Source organism: Phyllostomus hastatus, unplaced genomic scaffold (genome assembly GCF_019186645.2).
Source record: "Phyllostomus hastatus isolate PE091 unplaced genomic scaffold, TTU_PhHast_1.1 phas_contig_210, whole genome shotgun sequence".
NCBI classification, from domain to species: Eukaryota; Metazoa; Chordata; class Mammalia; order Chiroptera; family Phyllostomidae; genus Phyllostomus; species Phyllostomus hastatus.
In genome coordinates, this window is record NW_025333737.1 from 15,135,587 (window position 1) to 15,157,608 (window position 22,022).

At 45.1% G+C, this 22,022-nt stretch overlaps 1 protein-coding gene across 1 annotated transcript in view; it reads left to right on the forward strand.

Moving 5' to 3' along the window:
• Nucleotides 1–288: 288 nt before the first annotated feature.
• Nucleotides 289–22,022, forward strand: part of MARCHF10 (membrane associated ring-CH-type finger 10) — a 72,480-nt gene continuing 50,746 nt past the window's right edge. Inside the window, exons 1-2 of the mRNA XM_045836085.1 lie at nt 289–378; nt 11,419–11,538. Coding sequence (XP_045692041.1) covers nt 289–378; nt 11,419–11,538 — 210 coding nt within the window. The remainder of the gene's footprint in view (nt 379–11,418; nt 11,539–22,022) is intronic.

The window sequence follows — 22,022 nt, forward strand, 5'->3', positions numbered from 1 at the left end:
CCCATGTCTAACCGGGACAGGGTCACTAGAGCCAGCTGATGGCTCCATTAGCAAGCCAGCTGATGGTTGCACTATTTGCACCCAGAATGAGAGGGCTATAAGGGCATCCACACCCATACAAAGAACCCCTTCAGTCTGAAAGGAGCATCTGTGTCTTTCAAACAATGGAAATTAGATTAATAAAGAGAATAAACACAATTATACTAATTCCAAATATGGCAAAGTAACAAAGGGTTCTATCACAGTGTGTTTATTTATCTTTTATATGCAGGTCGGGGATTAAGAATCATGTTGCATGAAGCAAGGGACAGACAGAAGTTCTTCAGTGATGTTCAATATCTGCGGGAAATGCAGCATAAGGTGGAGTCTGAATATCAGGTAATCGCAGGAAATAGGAGTTACCTTCCCCCTTTGCTTGCAGTGTTAGAAAAGCACTCAGCAGATAGTGTCAGTACGCATATATGATAAGCAGCAATAATTTTCTATAATCCAAAACCCACCACTTTATAAGCCATGGGACCATAAAAAATCCACTTTACCTCTGAGGCTCACTTTCCTTGTCTGTAAAATGGGGATAATAATAGTACCTACCTCATAACATTGTCACGAATACAAAATGAGACAACCTTTTCAAAGTATTAGTACAGAACTTGGCACACAAACCTTGTTAACAAATGGCAGCAGAGCTTAAATTTGGTAAACCAGCCATCAGGGAAAAAGACATTATGGAGCTAAATTGGGTCGCCCTACCATTTATAAAATGACAGGGCCCTTCATCTCATTCTGCCAGAAGAAAGGTGGTTAGCACATTCCACAATAAGCTAATTATTCATCACCTTAGTTACAGTGTTTATATGCAGAAACTAAACAGACAGAGAGCCTGAGGAGTCAGTGATGCAATTACCCAGAGCTAGCATAGGACAAACTTGCCAGACGAAATGTGGGATTCAGGGAACACTTAGGAAGTGTCATTCAGCCTGCTGGCCCCGGAGGTCAACCCTCATCCACCCAGGAGGCATGTCCTCAGCCTCACTAAGGATTGAAAAGCACTCCTTTCCCAAGGAAAACACAGAACTGACGGTTATCTGGTTTTCCTTCCCCCTAGCAATTTCGAATAGAACTGAACCCACAGGTCACCAAGGAAACCAGGCCTATCTCAGTAACCTGTGTAACACAGCTTAGCTTGGGGGCTAGAAACGGAGTCAGCAAACTTCTCCCACAACTTGGCAACATACCTACAAGACCATAAAATGGAAGGAATTTCTATAAAATAGTGAGAACATAAACATTCGAACTGGTCATGCTGGAGTACATCTACTTTTCTCAAAGGTGCCTCTGCCACCCAGCCCATGTTTCAAAATTCTTGTCGGAAGTTGTCTTAAGAACAGGCACCTAAGATAATCAATCTTATTTTAGGATCTCTGTTGGAAAAAAAAAATCACAACAACTTGAAGCCACTGCAGTTTTATTTTCTAATCTCTGTTGGGCTTTCAACACTGTGCTTATTATAAGGACACTTTCAACACTGTTCTCATAAATAGTAATACGTAAGTGCCTACTTTGTCCTGAATGAGGTCCCTTTTATCCTGGAGCTCTTAGTCTAGAATTGAGAAACAAACAATATGTACAAGTAAGCAAGTATGTAAGATCGCTTCAGTTTCTGATGGCTACGGAGGCAGATAAAACAGAGGTAATGGGTTTGGGGGTGATGCTTCTCTAAACAGACAGGGAAGTCCCCTTTGAGAAAGTAACTTTGGCCATGCAAGTAAATGACAAGAAAGAGCCAACCAGAACATCCTGAACAGAAGGGAAGCAAGTCCAAGGGCCCTGGGGCAGAAACTACTTTGGAGCATTGGAGGAAACGAAAGACCAGAGAGGCCGAAACACATTGACCGAGGGTGAGTGTGGGAAAGGCAGGTAGGGCCTGGTCATGTTTACCAAGACAACACTCGGTATGTGGAGTTTATTGTCATCACAATGAGAATTATCGGATGATTTTAAGCAGGGGAGTGGTATGATCTGATATGTTAGGTTGGCCAAAGTTCGTTCGTTTGTTTTTTTTTTTTCTATAAGATGGTTGTATTAGTCCTTAGTTGTCTTTAACTTCATTCAGAACAATTTTGTTAGATTGTATTATGACAGCTGCCATATCAGTGTGCATTTAAAAAAAACTTATCAAAATTGATGAATATTTGTGTAGCTATTTTAATATTGAAGATGGAAGAAAATATACATTTTTGGCATATTATGCTTTATTATTTCAAGAAAGGTTGAAACACAAAAAAAGATTTGTGCAGTGTATGGAAAAGGTGATTTGACTGATTGAATGTGTCAAAAGTGGTTTGCAAAGTTTTGTGCTAAAGATTTCTCATTGGATATTGCTCTACAATCGGGTAGACCAGTGAAGTTGATAGCGATCAAATCAAGACATTAACTGAGAACAATCAACATTATACTATGCAGGAAATAGCTGAAATACTCAAAATATCCAAATCAATACAGTTATTGGTGAAAATGAAAAAAGTGTCTTTGATCTTATGGAAAAAACTAAACAGACTTTTTGGCCAACCCAATACATTTTTAAAATATCTCATGGCTGCTATGTGGGGAAAGGTCTGAGAGGGGCAAGAGAAGCAGCAGAAAAACTCATAAGGAAACTGCGCTGGCAATTTAGGAGAGAAACTCTGGTGGTTCGGGCCAGGGTGACAGGAGTAGAGGTCACAAGTGGCCTGACCAGAGAACAGAAGCAGCAGAGACCCCTTGCTGAGAGCTGGAGGGGCGGGACTGAGAAAGAAAGGAGTGAAGGATGACTCGCTTCAACACGTTCACCTGTCCATCAACCCTCTCTGTTACCATCACTATTTTAAACTTCTCTACTTCTTTCAAAGCAAAGAAGCAAATACCATCACTATTTTAAACTTTTCTCCATACTTTCAGCAAAGAATTTCTCTTCCTGCTTTACAGACACATGAAACAAAACAGAGAACCCAAGGCCATGGGTGGGAGGCCACTCGACACCCATCCCTTCCATCCAGCTACACCCCCATCTAGCCTTCAAGTCCCGAGAGGTGAGGTGACGCTCTTCATGCTAATGCTCAGCCTGAGGTCTTGGTCCATGTCCCTCCGTATCCAGCCCTTCTCCATCCATGGACCTCTCATCTGTCTTTGAGATGTGCTTTCTGATTGGCTCAGCCTACAAACATGCCCAATCTCTCCATTCTGAGAACAAAACAAAGCTGCCTGTGGACCATGTGTCCTTTTCCACTCACAGCCCCAGCACTTTCCAGTCTCCAGAGGTCCCCAAACAGTCCTCTACATTTCTATCTCCACTTTCTCTCCTCCCACTCATTCCCTGAGCCACCGCAGCCTGGAGGTCACCGCACTGCCCCTGAAACTGTTGTCACCCGCAGCCAAATTCAGTGGACACCTTTTAAGTCTTTGCTTTCTGGAGCTTTATCTACATTTGACACTATTACTTCTTTCTTCTTGAAACATCACTCCTTTGGCTTTTTGACATCACACCTCCTGACGTCCCTTCTGTTTCTCACATTCTTCTCCCCAGCCCCTCAGATGTTACTTCCACCAGTTTTCCAACCTCCACCTGATTTTCTTCTAATTCACAAGGTCTCCAAGACCCATCTCATCCCCTCCTATGTTTAAGATTGTATTTATTTATTTATTTATTTATTTATTTATTACAGAGTGAGAGGGGAAGGGAAGGAGAAAGAGAGGGAGAAAAACACCCATGTGAGAGAGAAACATTGATTGGTTACCTCTGGTACTCACCCCGATTGGGACCGAACCCACACCCTAGCACATGCCCTGAGTGGGAATCAAACCAGAGACCTTTCACTTTTCAGGATGACACCCTACTAACTGAGCCATACTGGTCAGGGCTCCCCTCCTGTGTTTTTAACCACCATTCATATACTAATGACTTGTAACCTGAATCTCCCCAAAGTGTGGGAATCAGACACACACCTGCTATTAGACATTCCCATCTGGATGTCACATGGGCACGGCATATTCAGCACGGCCACAGTTTCGCTCTGCATGTCCTTCCTCCTGCCTCACTCCCCTCTATTCCCTGTCTGATGACTCCTTCTCCTCCCTCACCACCCACATCCCACCAGTCACCATGTCCTGCCAAGTTTGCTGAAAAAGCTCATGACCTTGTGCCTTCATTTTTATCTATTGCCACCACCCTGGTTTCAACCTCTGTAGTTTCTCTCCAAGACTATCACAATATCCTTATCACTGGTCTCCTTGCCTCTAGTCCTGCCTTCTTGAAATCTATCTGAAATGTGAATTTGACTATGCCATTGGAATGCATGAAAACCTTCAGTTGATTCCCCACACTTAAGGTCCGGGCCAGGACCCAAGAACCACAGCAAGACAGCCTAAACCACAACCACGTCTCTAACTTGTTCTTCACCCTCATTTACCTGACACTTCACAAGGTTGGTGAGGACCCCAGTTTTAATTTAGAATCATAGGGGACCTCTTTACTCCTATAGCACCTTTTTTTCAAGAGACAACTTCAGTGAGGTATAACTTACATATAAAATTCATCCATTTTATGTATAATTAATGACTTCTAGTAAATTTACCAAATTGCAGCCATCACTATCATTGATTTGAGATCATTTCTGTCACTCCAATGCCACAGCACCCTTTTCATACCTCTCTCCCATTGCTTATGAAACTCTTTTGTGTGACTTCCTCTCAAACTGGACCACAGCCTCTTTCTTTTAAAAAAATTATATTTTATTGATTATGCTATTATAATTATCCTGATTTTTCCCCCTTTGCTCCTCTCCACCCAGCAGCCCCCACTCCCTCAGGCAATCCCCACACCATTGTTCATATCCATGGGTCATGTGTATAAGTTCTTCAGCTACTCCATTTACTATATTGTACTTCACATCCCCATGACTATTCTGTAACTACCTATTTGTATTTCTTAATGTCCTCACCTCTTCACCCATTCCCCCACACCCCTGCCATCTGGCAATCATCAAAATGTTCTCTGTAACCATGATTCTGTCTCTGTTCTCCTTATTTGCTAGTTTGTTTTTTGGATTCAATTTTTGATATATATATTTGATCTTCTTCTTTTTCTTAAATAAGTCCCTTTAACATTTCATAGAATAATGGTTTGGTGATGATGAACTCATTTATAGTTTTTTCTTGTCTGGGAAGCCCTTTATCTTCCATTTGCTGCTAAGTGATAGCTTTGCTGGGTAGAGCAATCTTGGCTGTAGGTCCCTGCTTTTCATGACTTCAAATATTTCTTGACAATCTCTTCTTGCCTGCAAAGTTTCTTTTGAGAAATCAGCAGACAGTCGTATGGGAACTCCCTGTAGGTAACTTCTTTTCTCTTGCTGCTTTTTAGATTCTTTCTTTATTTTTAACCTTTGGCATTTTAATTCTGATGTGTCTGGGAGTGGGTCTCTTTGCATATATCTTGTTGGGACACTCTGTGCTTCCTGGACTTGCATGTCTACTTCCTTCACCAACTTAGGGAAGTGTTCTTTCATTATTTTTTAAAACAGATTTCCAATTTCTTGCTCTTTCTCCTCTCCTTCTGGCACCTCTATGATGCAAATGTTGGCCCTCTTGGAGTTGTCCCAGCGGCTGTTTATACTATCCTCATTTTTTTGGATTCTTGTTGTTGTTTTGATTCGTTGTTTTTCTCTTCCTTATGTTCCAAATCATTGATTTGATTGTGGTTTCATCTACTCTACTGTTGTTTCCCTGTAAATTGTCCTTCATTTCAATTAGTGTATCCTTGGTTCCTGACTGGATCTTTTTTATGCTGCTGAGGTCCTCAGTAAGTTCCTTGAGCATCCTTACAATTGGTATTTTGAACTCTGCATCTGAGAGATTGCTTATCTCCATTCAGTTTAGTTCTTTTTCTGGAGTTTTGAGCTGTTCTTTCATTTGGGCCATGTTTCTTTGTCTCCCCATTTTGGCAGCCTCCCTATGTTCATTTCCATGAGTTAGGTAGAGCCGCTATGACTCCCTGTATTGGTAGTGTGGCCTGATCTAGTAGGTGTACTGCAGAGTCCTGGGGCACAACCTCCCCTGTCACCCAAACTGGGTACTCAAGTTGTGCCCTTTGTGTGGGACCACTTCTTAAGGGCAGGGTTGGAAACTTACTCTTCTCTGTTGAACCAAACACCTTGTCATTGGTGAGAGCCAGTGTTACTTAACAACCAACCCTGTTTACTAGACTTAGGTCCATATGACTTGTAACTATTCCTATAAGTCAAATCCACCCTCATGGAGCATTTTCAAATCTACTCACCGCAAGGTCTGCAAAAAATAAATCAGGTTGTCTTTAAGATGTTCTGAGTATTGTTGAAGTAAGTATATAGCAACCTACCAAAACTACATGAAAGGGAAGCACAATGAGTTAGTTAGATTATTTAATCTATCCCTTACCTTGTTCCAGAAAGTATTTAAAGTAGGGGGTTAAGAATCAATTGTGTGACTTTAATGACCCCTCAATAATTTGGTCCATATGTGATCTATTTGTATTTAGATAATTTACTAAGGTAGACTTTGTATTGGGTGGATATTGAAATCCTGGGTCACTGATGAGCTTGGACAGTTACTTGCAGAAATCTTGCTTTCACTCACAGCACAGTGACCTGCTTGGACACTAAGGAGTCCCCATTTCTGGGTGTACAAATAGTGTAAGACTTAATTACTAGCTATGACTCCCAAATCATATGTGTTTGCCACATATTCCTTCCTGTGCTTGGCTCGTCTTTAACAAACTGGCTCAAATTGAAGCCCTTAGAAACCTCCTGTACACACCATCCCTGCTACATCCTAAAATATGCTAGGGGTTGGTATGCATCAAATTAGCAGTGCCTTTACAGGTCTGTGTGCTAGCGGCAGGAGGGGAGGGTTAAACCCACCCTGAGTTATTTTGATGCTACTCCTTTCAGTGGTTGGGTGGGACCCTTTTGAAAAAACAAGAGGAAATAAACATCTATTTGGCATATTACATGCTATTTCAGAATCTAGTAACTAGTACATAATTACATGCCATCTCAGAATTTGGCTCTATTTCTTCAAGGGTGTTTATGCTGCATAGCTTTCTTCTTCTTCTTCTTTTGGTCAAATGTGTTTATGTAACTTGAGGCAGAATTTAGCCATTGTGTCCACTGAAAGCTGGAGAGAAAGATTCTACTTGGCATTTCAGCATGACTTTTTCATAATCTATCAAATGTGTTCAAATGGGTTTTGTTTCAGGTCACTTATTCGTCCTAATTCCTTCAAGTATAGGTCAAACACTGAGCATGATGACATAAACTTGTTCAAGGGCACGATCGGAGACTCTGCCAGGTGGTGAGGGTTTGGAACCATCCGCTCAGAAAGTTGAGGGAATGGAGAAAATTCAACTTCCCTTCCCATGAGAATGAGAGGGGGGCGGCAGTCGGGGGCAGGGAGCGTTCTGTGCTCTGCTCACCTCTGACGTATGTGTTTCTCTACTGTCCTCAGATAGGACAGGAAATCAACTCATTTGATTACTTAACCTCTCAAAACTAATGAACTTTGATGATGTCACCAGTGATAATTAAAACCCCAAACTGTGGATTACTCATGTTAGGTCACAAGAACCACTACCAAAAAGAACCAATTGAAGGCAGTGGCAACTCCCACTTCCTGAAAGCTTGTGCAGTTTGGGTAACAGTAACCTTGACAGAGGGTCATTGTTGGCTGAGGTGTACCCTAGCTGGGTCTTAGGATAGTTTTTCTGCCATGACTTTGAGGTGAAGAAGTGTTCCCGTGATACACTGATGGCTTCTTAAAACACCAGGGGCCCAGGTAAAAGAGGAGACTGATAATAGAAGAAACAAGAGAAGTTTTGAGCATCCCTGTGGATTTCGAAAGCTGTAATGCTGAGTGAAAAGTGGTTCACAGAGGACCCCTGAATGACTAGGACGGAATCTCCTCAGTTGGCTGCTGCGGGATGAGCAGGCTTAGGAAACACCCGTCTCCTTCCGGGGTGGAAAAACAAGAACGATGCTCAGGCCAGGACAGAAAGAGCCTTTCTTCCTCCGTGACTAAGATCAGAGTCACATTATTTGGCAAAGGCTGTTAGAAATAAAAGTAAACCAAGGAATGGGATTGGAAACAATTAAAATTGTCATGAGATAATGATGGTGATGGTGATGATGAGTGTCTTTTATTGGACACTCACCATGAGGCCAGTCACCCTGCCTGGAGTTCCCCCAACACGCCGGCAGCCCAGGGCCCTCTCCCATCTCCCTCTTTCGGATGAGGGGGGTGACAACCCATGGAGTCAGTGAGCTCGCCCAAGGTCACGAAGCTAGAAAGTGGCAGCGCTGGGGGTTTGTCGTGTTTACCAGGCTTGAGTTACAGTGAGTCACAGAACCCACGTCACCCTCCACAGGCATGTACGCACCTTCTGTGTTCTACCCCCGCAGCGTTAGCTTCTGCACAGAAGGCGCCTGACGGCCGGAGCTGCTGTCAGGGGGAGGGGCGAGGTGCGGTGGGGGGCGGGGCGAGAACACAGAGGAAGAGTGAAGGAGGAGCCCCTGTACTCCAATAGAAAGGAATAAGGAGTTACCTGACACGCCTACAATTTCAAGACTGCTCTCAGCCAGTTATGTCACGTGAACAGAAACTTATTTATAGCAGTCCGGCTCCAGGCACGTGAATTTGAAAGGGAATATTTCGAAAGTTCCAGAGTAAGGGGTGCCCCTGGTGACTCTGAATTACTAGGCCATTCCTCCTCCCCATCCTCTGTATGTCACACCCCTCTGCCCCGTCACTTCAGGACCCCCAAAGTAGAAACACGTCATTAACAACAACACCACCACCACCACCAACAAAATGACATTTACAAATAACAGGAAAACTAGCCCCTGTGGGCAGTACGGCTGGATTCTGCTTTTTCTAGGACTGGGAGCCTCGACTTGACTCTGTCCCGGTGTTTGTTTTTGTCAGCAAAGCTATGACCTTGAGAGGATTAATGTTTGATTTACACAGAAAGATTGCTTGGCTGGATCAAAATAAAGAGATTGGAAGTACCTACTTTGCCACTGGTGTGTTGTTCTCCTGTTCCTCTATGAAAGAAGGGATAAGGAACCAGAGGGGAAAGGGTTTTTTCATCACTGCAAACCATTCTATTCTTCATCCCCTTTTGGTAAAGAAATATTTAAGTCACATGCATTCTTGGAGAGAATTTTCAAAAAACACTCAGCCCACAAGAATTCTGTTCATCCCACAGACTCTGCCTGGGTCTTGCAAGCCTTTGCTAAGACGGGCTCCTCCACTTTCAGCCCATCAGCATTTTCTTGCTCCTTTGATACCGGCAGGTTGGGTAGCACAGGCATCTGCCGCTTCAGGACACAGCAGGCCAGACCAGGGCTCCTGCCAATCAGCGGCTCTGGTCACAAGTCAGTGGAGAAGGAATAGAAACAAGAGGCCTGTACTCAGCTAAACTTCACTGAACTCTCCAGCTACCTCTCTGGTGCTTATTTATTATAGTTACTGTCTAGTATTTTTGAGTTTTCTTGTTTAAATTATTTATGAAAACAAACACTGCCCAGGATTTATTACAATGGCTTACTATCTATATGAAATAGTTTTTGGAAATAAGATAAACTATGAGCTAGAAAAAAAAAAACATTATGGGCTGTTCTCCCTTTCTGAGCAAGGCGGGGTAAACCTGCACCGTTCTCCTGGGAAGCCAGGTGCCGTCTGGCCACGGTGCGGGAGACTGGAAGCCGGCGCTTCCCTCACACCTCAGTTGTGAAGCACAGTGTAACCGACTCTCTGCTTTCCAAAGTGGAAAATGTTTGTGTACTATCAGGTCATTTCTATTCTTAACCTTGTAGCATAATATCAGGCTTTCCCCAGGGCAGGAAGCCCTGGCAAGTCCTTCTACATCAAGGAAGGAGATGTGCCCTGATTGGCATGGCTCAGTTGTTTGGGCAAAGCAAAAGTTTGCTGGTTCGATTACCGGCCAGGGCACGTGCCTAGATTGCGGGCCAGTCCCCAGTTGGGGTGCTTGGGAGAGGCAACAGATGGATGATTCTTTCATACATCAGCATTTCTCTTTTCTTTCTTACCCTTCCTTCCTTCCTTCCTTCCTTCCTTCCTTCCTTCCTTCCTTCCTCCCTCCCTCCCTCTTTCTTTCCCCCTCCTTCCATTCTCCTCTCTCTAAAAGTAAAATCTTTTTTTTTAAAAAAAAAAAAGGAAGGAGACATTATTCCAACAGAAATGAAAAAATGCCCGAGAAATCTTTCCCAGCCCAGCCCGGAAGGCAGATGTGTTGGGCCCGGTTTAGAAACACTATCACTGGTCTGTGCACCGCCTTTCTCTACTGCAACATGGATAATTTGCCTGCGGTGGGCAATGGTGAATTCTGTCACTGGCTCTGCTAGCCTGGAAATGCTCCAAGAAGTTTTACTCCTCAGGGGTATTTACATTATCAGTTGAAATCCCCCTAGCACATGATATTCTTCAGTTTGTTCAATCCCCGTACGGGAGGAGAAATATTTTGGAACTAAGTTTTCTTCTCATTTTGTTTTTTAAAAATGAAAAGAAAACATTTTTGTTTATACATTTTTATCATTTTGCATTTGGGGATTGTTACTTTCCTCCAAAACAAAAATGCAATTCAATTAACACTAAATGCTGGATGCTGGGGGATTGAAAAGAAGTGGCCCTTACTGTCACTGTTCTCAGAGATCAGCAGGAGAAACAGACTCAAACACAAAACAACTAAATACAATGTGGGAAAATTTTGCATAATTCAAGCTATGTCTGTATAAAGGAGCAATTGATTTGGGTTGGGGAAGAGTAGTGAGGCAGGGAAAATGGGGGATGCCACCCAGCTAGCTCTCAGAGGAGAGCAGCAGGATTTGTCAAGAGAACATCCTGGGAAAGGCACTCCCAGTGGAGGGAGCAGCACGTGCTGAAGGCTCACGTATGAAAATTCTTCTCCTGTAACTAGGGTGTAACCCAAAGGGATAGAGTAGAGTGGATGGAGGTGAGTATGAAGGAGGAGCCATGAAGAGAAAGAGACCAGGAGAAGTTAATGCGGTATACTAGGTCCTTCCTTCCTTCCCTAAGAAGGTGATTGTTGGGGAAATACTTGACAAAATACCTCTTGGTATGTTTGTTGTTTGAATTTATTCAAGCAATGACTGATGCTATTGCTCTGGCAGTTGGGGCTAAGGGAAGAGGAGTGATGCCTGGGTGGGTGTGTTGGTACTTGGTAACAGTGATGTACACCGGAGACGTACCTCATGTATTTATTCTGTGATTTATTTCATGTTCTTCACAATAGGAAGTAAGCATAAAGGTATCAAAGCTAGTCATAGACCCAAAGTGACAAACTAAACAAAACAAGCCTCTTTTGTTCTCCAGGCTTGTCTGAGAAGACAGGAACACAGAAGAGACTCAGCCGAGAACTATGGAGATCTATCCGGGGGGCAAGAGACAAATTTTGAGAAATCCTGGTTTTCAAGTGGGACACCTTCCAAACAGGTACCTAGAACCCTGGAAGACATTCTCCTGCTACTGTGTGTGTGTGTGTGTGCGTGCATGCGTGTGTGTGTGTGTGTGTGTGTGTGTGTGTTACCTGGGAAAAAAGCCAACACAAAAAGGAGATATTGAAGAATCCTACAGGTCAGGGCGGAAGAGGCCGGGGCAGGCACTCCCATTCCGGGTACCATTCCCCGCCACATGACCCTCGCTCGCCGTCACTCCAGTTCAGCCTCACCCTTCTTTCCTCAGAGTCTAACCCACTGCACTGCAAATCCAGTTTTTCGTTTAAATGAAGAGAGTAAAATACAATGCTGCATCACATAATAACTAGCCATTGTCCAAATATTTTTGTCTAGGATGATAATAAATAAAAAGTTTGGTATAATATAATAGCAACACAAGAATGAGGATGATAACAGTAGTAGTTAGTAGTTACCATTATTTGAGTGCTTACAATGTTCCAACACTGTGCTAAGGACTTTATACACATTGGCTTATTTAATATTCTTAAGTCGCTATATATTATTTGCCTCCTTTGATGGAGAAGAAAACTGAGCCTTAGAAAAGTTAAGAAATTTTGCCCCAGATTTTACAGCCAGTATGTGGTAGAGTGGGTATTCCTTTCCAGGCCGTCTGAGCCCAGACAGGGTGCTCTGAACCACTAGGCGGAACGATCATATTTCACGTGTAAGCTCTTCTCTGCGTAAGAATTTTACTTATCCTATGAAAGCTAAATACCACAAGCTGCATTCAACACCCGTTGTTAGCATGGCGAATTGATTTAAGATGAGTAATATGCCTTTTATGAATTCTTACTTAATATTTTATGCCTGAAATTTACTCCAGAGGATGGACTGTCTTTTCTTTTGGAGGTATGGATCCCCGAGATAGATCCTGGATGCCTGATATCAATCAAGTTCTTGTTGGGATTTCTTCTCTAATCTGGGATGTTCACACTGCGGTTATTTAATGTTCAAAGGACAGCTAAAAACACCAGTGATTGATGTTTATGGATGTAGCTGTATCCCTGGGAGAGATCCATACTGCCTAGTAAGGAACACACAGTCACACAACAAAATATCCCCCCTACAGTCTGAAGGTAGGAGAGACTGTCTCGCAGTATTGGCAGCACTGAGAGGAACAAGTCGCCTGGACCTTTCCTGTCACTCGGGTACTACCTACGAGAGCAGTGCCCGGTGCTGATTAAATGTAGGGAGTGTGATTAACCCCCAAATTAAATCTCCTTTGGCTAGAAAGACACATGTTTAGCATTAAGGTAACGTCTCACATTTTTGTACACGGGAACAAAAATCAAGAACAGATATGAAAAATGTAATGCAATTTAAGCCAAATAGGTAGCATGTAGCGATCTCCCTAGGTTGGAATTATTAAACAAGGGGCAGCTGAGTTCTTCAGTTTTCAGGAAAGATCCATGTCCATAGTCACGGCTATTTTGTATGGCAGCGCTCATGCATTTGAGACATTCTGGGACTTAAAGTTCCGTGTTTCTCTTTACAAAGTTACTTGGGGGACAAGTTGGTGACAGATTTCTGTAGTTTTCTTCAGCTCTTTAAGTCATCATTGCAAAACACTCAGACCACATCTAAAAAGGACATAGTTGTACATATAAAAGCAATTATGAAATAAAGACAAAAACAAGTGGTAGGATGCATAAAACTAGCAATTTCTATCCTCAAGTACAAGGGTAGGAATTTTCAATGTTCACACCATGTCGCCTCTTGGTATGTCTGAGAACTTGAAACAGCATTAGTTACACGATCCCGATTCTTTCCAGATAATGATATCCCAAGGGTTTGGGCCTGGGCTGTGCCAGTGCCTTCAAGGCCATATCTTCTCTATCAAGAAGAGTGACAAAATCAGAACTTTCCATAGTCAAACCCTCTCTGTGTGGCTCTCTCTATCATGGATATTCTTTGGGGGACACTAGAGGATTTGCAGGAGAGGCAGGGTGAGAAAAGATGTCACTGGATGTATCATGTCAGCAGCCATCTGACTTGTGTGCTCATAACAGTGGATCCCTCCTGGCTCTGTCCTTCAGTGTTTGCTTGGTACAAGGGGAGCCAGAGATCCCTTAGGAGACTCAGACCAGATCCTGGAAATCCTCAGCCCCCAGGATCATAGGTTGGTTTGGAGAATCCCCTTCTCAGGTATGGATTCCTGCTTACATTTCTGTGAAAAGTTGGTGGTTCTTAAAGCTTCCTAGTCTGGGCCTGCCCTGCTATATCTCAAATCCTGAGGGAATGAAGAAGTTGTCAGAACTCTTTCTCCAAGATTCTCCAAAGCAGGAAGGTCCTGGAGCTGGTCTCCCAGAGGAGGCTGTGAGTAGGAACGTTGGCACCTCCCACAGAGAACCCAGGCCAGACAGATCCAATTTCCAGAGCTCAGTGTATTGAGTGTCATATTAGGCACTAGAGTGTAAGAGATCCTTGGTCAAACAGAAAAGGGCAGCAGAAAGGCACAGCTCAATGAGACAGTAGAACCTAACCAAAGCCCTCTATCCTAGGTGAACACCTCCCTGAGTAAATTCCTGCCAGCGATTTCTGGGGCTGAAAACTCTAAGGATCGTTTTGCCTCTGATTTCTGAAGGCAAGTTCACTCTCGGATTGAGTGCCTATTGTGAAAGTGCATGGCTTAATCCATGGTCATTTTTCCACTGTACAGTCACAATGCAAAACATGCCACCACCAAATTTTGACACGTATTGCAATTCCCGTCCCTTGCTCATTCCTTAACCCAGCCTCAGAGTGTCACAGTTCCGATGGGTCTGGAATAAGTGAGGCTTTTACCATCAGGTAACAGAGCCAGTATCCAGCTATAGTTTCCTGACACCTGCCTAGCGGTGGGTAGGTCCCCAAATGCATGGTTAATGTGGCGGCCACTCCATTATGACATACCTTCTTCATTACCCAGTGCCTTTAACCTCTAGCTAGGCAGAGGTTGTGTTCCATCTAAGTCTAAGATAAAGCAATACCTACCCAGCCTGTGCTGAGATGTTGTGTGGAGTGGGAGCTCCTAAAGAGGTTTCGATTGGTGATGTGGCCTAGGAGAAAGAACGGTTATCACCAAGGGCCAGCTCTGTCCTTCATGACAACATGAGTTCAGGCAAGCCACTCTCCTTCTAAGCACTTTTCCCATCAAGGAGATTCTTCTCCTTAAGCTTATCTCATGGGGTTGTTATGAGAACGGGTGAGACTCTTAAATGTTATACGAACATTACAATACATTATAAATTGCCCTGGTGTCCAATTATTTTGCAAATGATGCCCCAACAAATATCCATGGAAGGGCAGGTTCTGAGGCTTCTAGAATACCTTTTTTCACCTCAGTTCAGCCCTAGGTCAGATTTCTAAAAGCCAATATAATGTAGCAACTTCATTTTAGACCCTTCTCAAAGTACATACAACCCTGTGAACTGTTTAATCAGATTAGAATTTAATAGGGAAATAAATAAACATCAGTTCCACATAGAAGCTGGATGATTTAGTAGACTAAAAAACAAAGCAATCTCTCGATATGAGCAGGAAATCATTTCCCCAGGACAGCTGCTGGCCTCGGGAGCTGGCTGTGATTGGCCTGGGCACCAGGGTCTTTCACCCCCTCCAACCTTCATGCAGAAGGGGCAGGAGCCCTGATTTCCCCATAGAACATGATGAAAACGATTAGCCCAGGACCTGGAGGGCAGCAGCCTTCTGTGAAGAGAAACACCATGGACCCTTCTCCTCTTCCAAGATCCTGTGTCCTTGCTGGAAGGGACACTGTTCCAAGTGCACAAACCTCAAGGACTGAGGGACACATGGTCACTGCATTTACTTCATCGGCAAAGAAGGTGGAGACCAGCTCTCAGTTTTTCAAGAGCACGGTTTGCTCAGCTAATAGAAATAGGATTATTGTCCTTTCTCCATCAGCAATCCAGCGATTAAGTATTTAGATTCAGGTAACCAGGACCCAACCTCGTGAAGGAGGCAGTTCCCCTGTGAGCTTGAGCAGCTGGCTCTGCCCCCAGGCCTGGCTCAGCAGGATGTTGACATCGGTGAGATCACCTGGATCTCCCAGAAAGCCAGGTGAGGTAAAGGGTGAAAGCAGTTACCCAACATAAACATTGTCGTTGCTCTGTCCATCATAATCCACACAAACTTTGGAGGCTAAAATAAAGCCTCTTCAAGTAATCTGCAGAGGCTTAAAAGGTCGGAACATCCATCCATACATCCAGGCAGCCGAAGTCTAGAACCATGCTGTCCAATACAGTGGCCACTAGCACACAGGGCTATTTAACTTTAAATTTAAATGAATTAAAATAAAATGTAGAAGTCAGTTGTTCCTTGGTCTCACCAGCCACACTTCACATGCTCAGGAGCCACATGTTGCCCGTGGCTGCCTTATCAGACCACACACACATATGGACTGTATCCATCGTCACAGAGAGATATGGGGCAGCCCTGCTTCAGACTGCTGTCAAGTCCAAAACGCACACAAGACAAGACCCCAGGGGCCAGGAGAGGGTTTTGTTCCCCAGATACTGGCCCCGCCTCCGATCCTCAATACACTGCTTTGCAATACAACACTGTAGCTCCTGCTGGCTTAATTAGCATTTTGTGTTTTGCTATCACCTGGGTGGGTATATTTGCACAGTTCCTTTCATTACCTATTTATTCAGCCTATCCTGTCTGCGAAATCTTTAGCTTCTCCTCTTTCAAACAGCTCTTAGGGAGTTGTTCTCTCATTAATCCATCAATGTCAGCCTACCAATGCCTTTAACAGTGTCATGAAAGCAGCCAGGGTTTAGCACATGGCATATGCATTTCATGAGTCATACTTTTAATTTTCTCTAACTTCTACTTGTCCACTGTCAAATTCCTGTGGGTTGGGCCTCCCTTTTTTCTGTCCCCAGGCCCCAGTGCGGAGGAGACAGGCCACACAGGCACACACCGGTTCCAGCCGCCAAAGGGCCCCACCCTGGGAGAGCTGTGAGTCATCTCTGACACCTGGCTCAGTGTTCGTCACCGCCGCCCTCTTGACTCTGGCGCAGATTCTGCGCCCTCGAGGTGCACCTGAGTAATAGCTAGCTCTGCGCACAGCGTCTCCAGCCCAGCGTGTACGTCATGCAAAGGGAATGCACAGCCTGTTCTGTGGGAATTTTCATTTGAGTTTGTTTTCCATTTTAGCTGTTGATCTGCTCACCTTGGCGTGTCCCTCAGGCCCCTCAGACTCAAGGTGCTGAGTGCATCATCCTCTCCCTTCAAGTTATTCCTCTTCCTGAATCTATTTCTGCCCAAGCCAGAATTCTGGAAACTACCTAAGACTCCTCCTCCTGCTCCTCCCCACACCTCACAGCAATCAGACACCAGAGCTGGACTGTCTTATCTCTTCTCTCTTGAATCTGTCCACCAGCACCTCTTTTCCCAGGGTCCTATCTTTTTTTGCCTGGATTGTTGTAGGACTTGTTCCCCTGGTGATTTTGTCCTCACCTCCCCCATCCCAGCCAGTCTTCCAGGCTGTGGTAAGAATGGCCCCACTAGAAGCAAATGGGATCATGTCACTCCTCCATTAAAAATTCTTCAGTGGTTCCCCATTGGCCTTGGGATCAAGTTCAAATACATTAGCAAGGTATTCAAGACCCTGCTGCCAGACTCTCAATTCTGAATTCTCCTCCTCTGGAAAGAATTTCCAAGGCTTTTCCTGGAGGTCAGGTGACTTTGCTCCTGTCCCTCCTTTGTGTTTCCACTACATCCTCTGGATTCAAATCGGCCTTCAGGTGCACCTTCCTCTCTGCCTCCTACCCTAGGCTGGAGCTACTCAAGAGCAGGTGTGTTTATTGTCATATAGTATTTCCAATGACCACCACATAACAGGAATGCAGTGAGTGCTCCATGGCTGACGCCTGCAGGAGTATTTTAGGCATATGCCCACATTGAAGTCCCAGTGACAAAGCCCTAACAGCCAGAAGAGGAATCCCCACCCTGAGCGAGGGCAGAAAGGCGGCTCTGTGACTGGGAGTAGTGAATGCTCCCCGGCCTTGCTTGAAATTATTGAGAGGTCAGTAGTTTGGCAAGGCTGCCTGTGTGTGACAGCCAGTTTGGCCTGGAAGACTGGTCGATTATAATTAATGACTAGGAAACCTCTGCACTGGTGGTGACCAGAGTAACCAGCTAAAGAGGACACTCTTGTCCCGGCATACCACTCTGCAAAGGACAGATGGCTTCTGTAAAGCTCGGGTAGTTCCTTCTGTCACAGGTAGGCAAGAGCACAAAGACACAGGAACAGCTGGGCAGCAGCTCTCCGGGGACCGGGGAAACTCAGAGGGGCCCCAGGCTGACGACTCAGGGTCCACTGTACGGTCTAACAAATGTTGTCTAATTGTGGCTGAACGTTGCGCCGGATAACTTACCAGACTGCACTGGAGTTTCTTTTACAAGATGGTAGATTGGCTGGGAGACCTGGTGTGCAGGCCCCTCTGTGGGCAAACCAGGGTGCTGGAGACCCTCAACCGCGCTCCTGGAGCAAACGAACATTATAACCGTATCTTTGGCCAAGCCAGCAGTGCGTCATTTCGCCTTCATTTCTGTGCTTTGTCTGAGTTCCAGTAGGTAATTTTAAAATAGGGCATGGCAGGAAAATGGGACAACTGTCAGTTTAAATCGCAGCTGCTTCCAGAATGCCGTCCTACCTTTTTCAATAGACAAGCAAGACTGCCTAGAGTCAGTCTGTCCACTGGGGCACTCCTGCCATGGGGCCGGGTGACGCAAACACCAACTGTCATCCCAGTTCACTGAGACTGCCGGTGCCATGACTGCCGGCCTCTGACCGGAAGGGTTCCCTGTGTTAATTGGACTCAGCAGCTGAGAAATGGCATGAGGGAAGATTAAAATAAAATGGCTTTTTCTCTCATTTTATGTGGCACTATGTATTTCAGTTTACTACCTTTTATTAAAAATTCCCATTTTAAAAAATAATTATGATTCATTTTTAAAACCCCAAAAAAAACCCTTGTTATAAACAAATTAAAATTCAGATATCAAAATTAAATTTTTTTCATTTGCGAGATATTATTCAGGTGCGTACTGCATTAAATGTGATTTACAACTTACAGTATTTCATCATAAAATCTTGGATTTTTTTATGTTGCTTTATTCATCAAGGAATTCTAAATCCTTTGTGTCCAATTCTAAATCCTGTTAGAGGCTATGTGGACACAGTGAGGAATAAACCACAGCCCCGCACTCCAGGAATTCAGAGTTGGCGAAATAAGACGTTACACAAACGGGGCCTGTGCTCCAAGACATCATCTACTGAGTGTAATGAAAAGCAACCGGGAGCTCTGGATGATGTAGTTCAGTGGATTGAGCACAGGCCTGCAAACCAAAGGGTCACCAGTTCGATTCCTGGTCAGGGCACATGCCTGGGTTGCAGGCCAGGTCCCTAATAGGGGGCATGAGAGAGGCAACCACACATTGATGTTTCTCTCCCTTTCACTCTCTCTTACCCAATCTCTAAAAATAAATAAATATTTAAAAATAAAAAGCAACTGGGAAACCTGGGAAAGCTCCACAGAGGATGTAGACTTTCACCTGGCCCTTAAGGCATGAGCAGGATTTGGGGGGGACAGAAGTGGGAGTGGAGATCTAAGGGAGGGCGGACATTACAGGTGGAAGGAAGAGCCCAGGTCTGGGAGAGATGGGCACATTTGGAAAGGGTGAGCCACCCGACCTCTCTGCAGCACAGGACAGGTGCGCCAGACCTCAGTTCAGAGCTCCCTCCTGCAGCTCCCCCTGCACCCCTTCCTTAGGGTCAGGAGGCAGGAGGGCAGCCTTCTTGCTCCCCCATGCTGCTCCCAGACCACTGCTCCCCAGGCTCTGTTGGAAGCACGGGTCCACTGAAGCTTATCTGTTTGATTCCACCTTCTCCCCTGCACCACCCCACACCCCACTGTTGTCCTATTGTCACCTGGCCAGTCTCTGTTATTCAGTGAAGACTCTGGGAGTGGCTCCATCTCTGCTCGCCCATGTCCTAATCTGCTGCCACAGTCCCAACGACTTCAGCATCTACCCAGCTAGTCCAGCCACAACCTAGCTCCTCAGTTCCCAAGCTTCTTAAGTGTCCCCTGCATTTCACTCTGCCACCCTCACCACCCACAGCACACCCTAGACAACATCCTCCACCCAAAGTCCTCCAGCTCTAAAATCTACTGCTCAGCACCAGCCTCCCACGCATCCACTTCTGGGACACTCCTGCTGCCTCTCCGGAGCCTCTGCTGCCCTTGTGCCCTCTCATTGTTTCTAAGCAGCCCAGATTCTGTGCTTGGTTTTCTTAATTCCCTTGCCTTTTGTCTTTTTTTCACACCTCTCTGTCAATTGCCCCCCCCCCCACCACCGCCCATCCCTGGTATCTGGGCTGCACCCAGGCCACTGGCAACTACTGGAGAAAAATCACCCAACTTTAGAAAATGGTCCCCTGAAGGGTCACAGCCAACAACCTCCTGGGACTCCTCAATGCTGCCCAGTTTCCCTGGTCAACTCTCTTCCACTTCAAATCTGTTTCCCCAGTCTTCAACCTCTCCGTCCTCAGACCGAAGCTACCTCAGCTCACAAGTCCCCCTCCCCTCCCCCTCCCCTCCTCACCACCTCTCCACCTGCACTCCCCACCCCTTCTCTGCCTGGATCTCCAACTCTTTACCACAGGCTTCCCGGCAGCATTTAATTGTGATCTGAGGTCTCCTACCAAAAATGGAAGGAAAAAACAAACAAACCCAGAACAGCCCTTCCTCGATCCCATATCCCCTTCACTTATTTCTTCTTCACAGCCAAAGTTCTCAAAATAATTATTTACACCGACTGACTCCATTTCCCCACCTCCTACTCACTCCTCAGCCCACTCCAATCTGGCTTCCACGCTCCTCCTTCCACAGAAATGGCTGTTTGTCAAATGACTTCCTTGTCTCCGAACACAGCATGTCTCTTCCAGTCCTCACTGTCCTTGACCTCTCGGCCACTCTGACTGGCCGGGCCACTCGACCCTCCTCGAAACACTGTGGCCCCGAGCTTCTGTGAAGCCACAGTGTTCTCCTGGCTTCCTCCCATGTCTCCTGCTCCTCCACTCCGGCTTCTAGTCCTGGAATTTCTTGAGGCTTGGTTCCCTCCTCAATCCATACCTGGTGACTTTATCCTACAGTTGTGCTGCAGACCTCTTAGGCACAATGGTGAACTCTCTAGATCCTTTTCTCAGAATAATACTTTCAAATGCAAAGAAAAAAACCCAAGATAAAAAGGAAACCACTTTTATTGAAATACTCATCAAAATATTTTTAGAAATCTGTGATTCAGTAATGTATGTGCTTCTTTATTAGCACATTAAATAGCAAGCGATGGGTGTAAAGGGTATTTTGAGACATCTGCAACAAACTTAATGAAATGTGAACATCTCTGTGATTTCTATTGGTGACAAAAATTGCAGGTACCGTGAATACTACTGTGGCTTGTTGCCTGCATTCGTAAATGCAAAATATGCTTAGATTTCAGTTAGACATTGTTGGAAACAGAGATGTAATTTTTTCCCCATCCGAGTTCTTGCCCTGTCCCCAAGAAGCCCTGCTCTCCATATCCTTTTTAGGGTAGTTCATCAAGATGCTATCTGCCAATGACTCCCAAATCTTCATTTCCTATCCAAACCTCACTGTTGATCTTCAGATCTGAATATTCCATTGTTTGCTCAGTGATCTCTGTGAGGATGTCGCAGAGACATCTCAAATGCAACAGGCCCAGTGCCAAAGGAAGACCTTCACCCTTTCTTTTGTATCGTTGGAATCTGACACTCCCTCTCTTCCTCACCCTTATACTCACTATGCATCACTGAGTCCTATCAATTTTACTTCCCCAATATCTTTTGATGCACCTGTGTGTTGTTCTCTGCTATTACCTGTTATTAGAAGGCAAAGGCCTCCTAACAAGGCTCCACACCTCCACTCCTGCCCCCAAGTCCCACACTTCCTACCACAGGTGAAGTGATACCATCACTGGGATTCACCACTTTACTTGCCTCCTAACCCCCTTCTGTGGCTTTCCTTGGCTTTTGGAAGGGGGACCAAAGTACATCTTGTAATCAATGAGGCCCTGTGGAAGCTGGCCTTCCACCCAGCCCTGTGCTCCATCCACACTACCTTTGGGTCCTCTTAGGTGCCAGGTCCCCTCCTGCTAGGGAGTCGGTACATGCTGTTCCCTCCTCTTGCAACACTCACCCCGCCTTCCCACCGTGCCTCCCATCCCAGCCCAGGTCACCTCCTCAGGGAGGGTTTCCCCAACTGCTCCTTCCCCCAGCTGGATCCAGACCCCTCTGCTCCATCTTATTCTGACCATCCATTATTTCCTTTGTTCTAAAAGTATGACTTGTAATTTTACATTTATAGAATAATTACTTACCAAAATGTCTGCCTCCCCACCTAGACTATAGCTCTGTAAGGGCAAAGTTTTCTT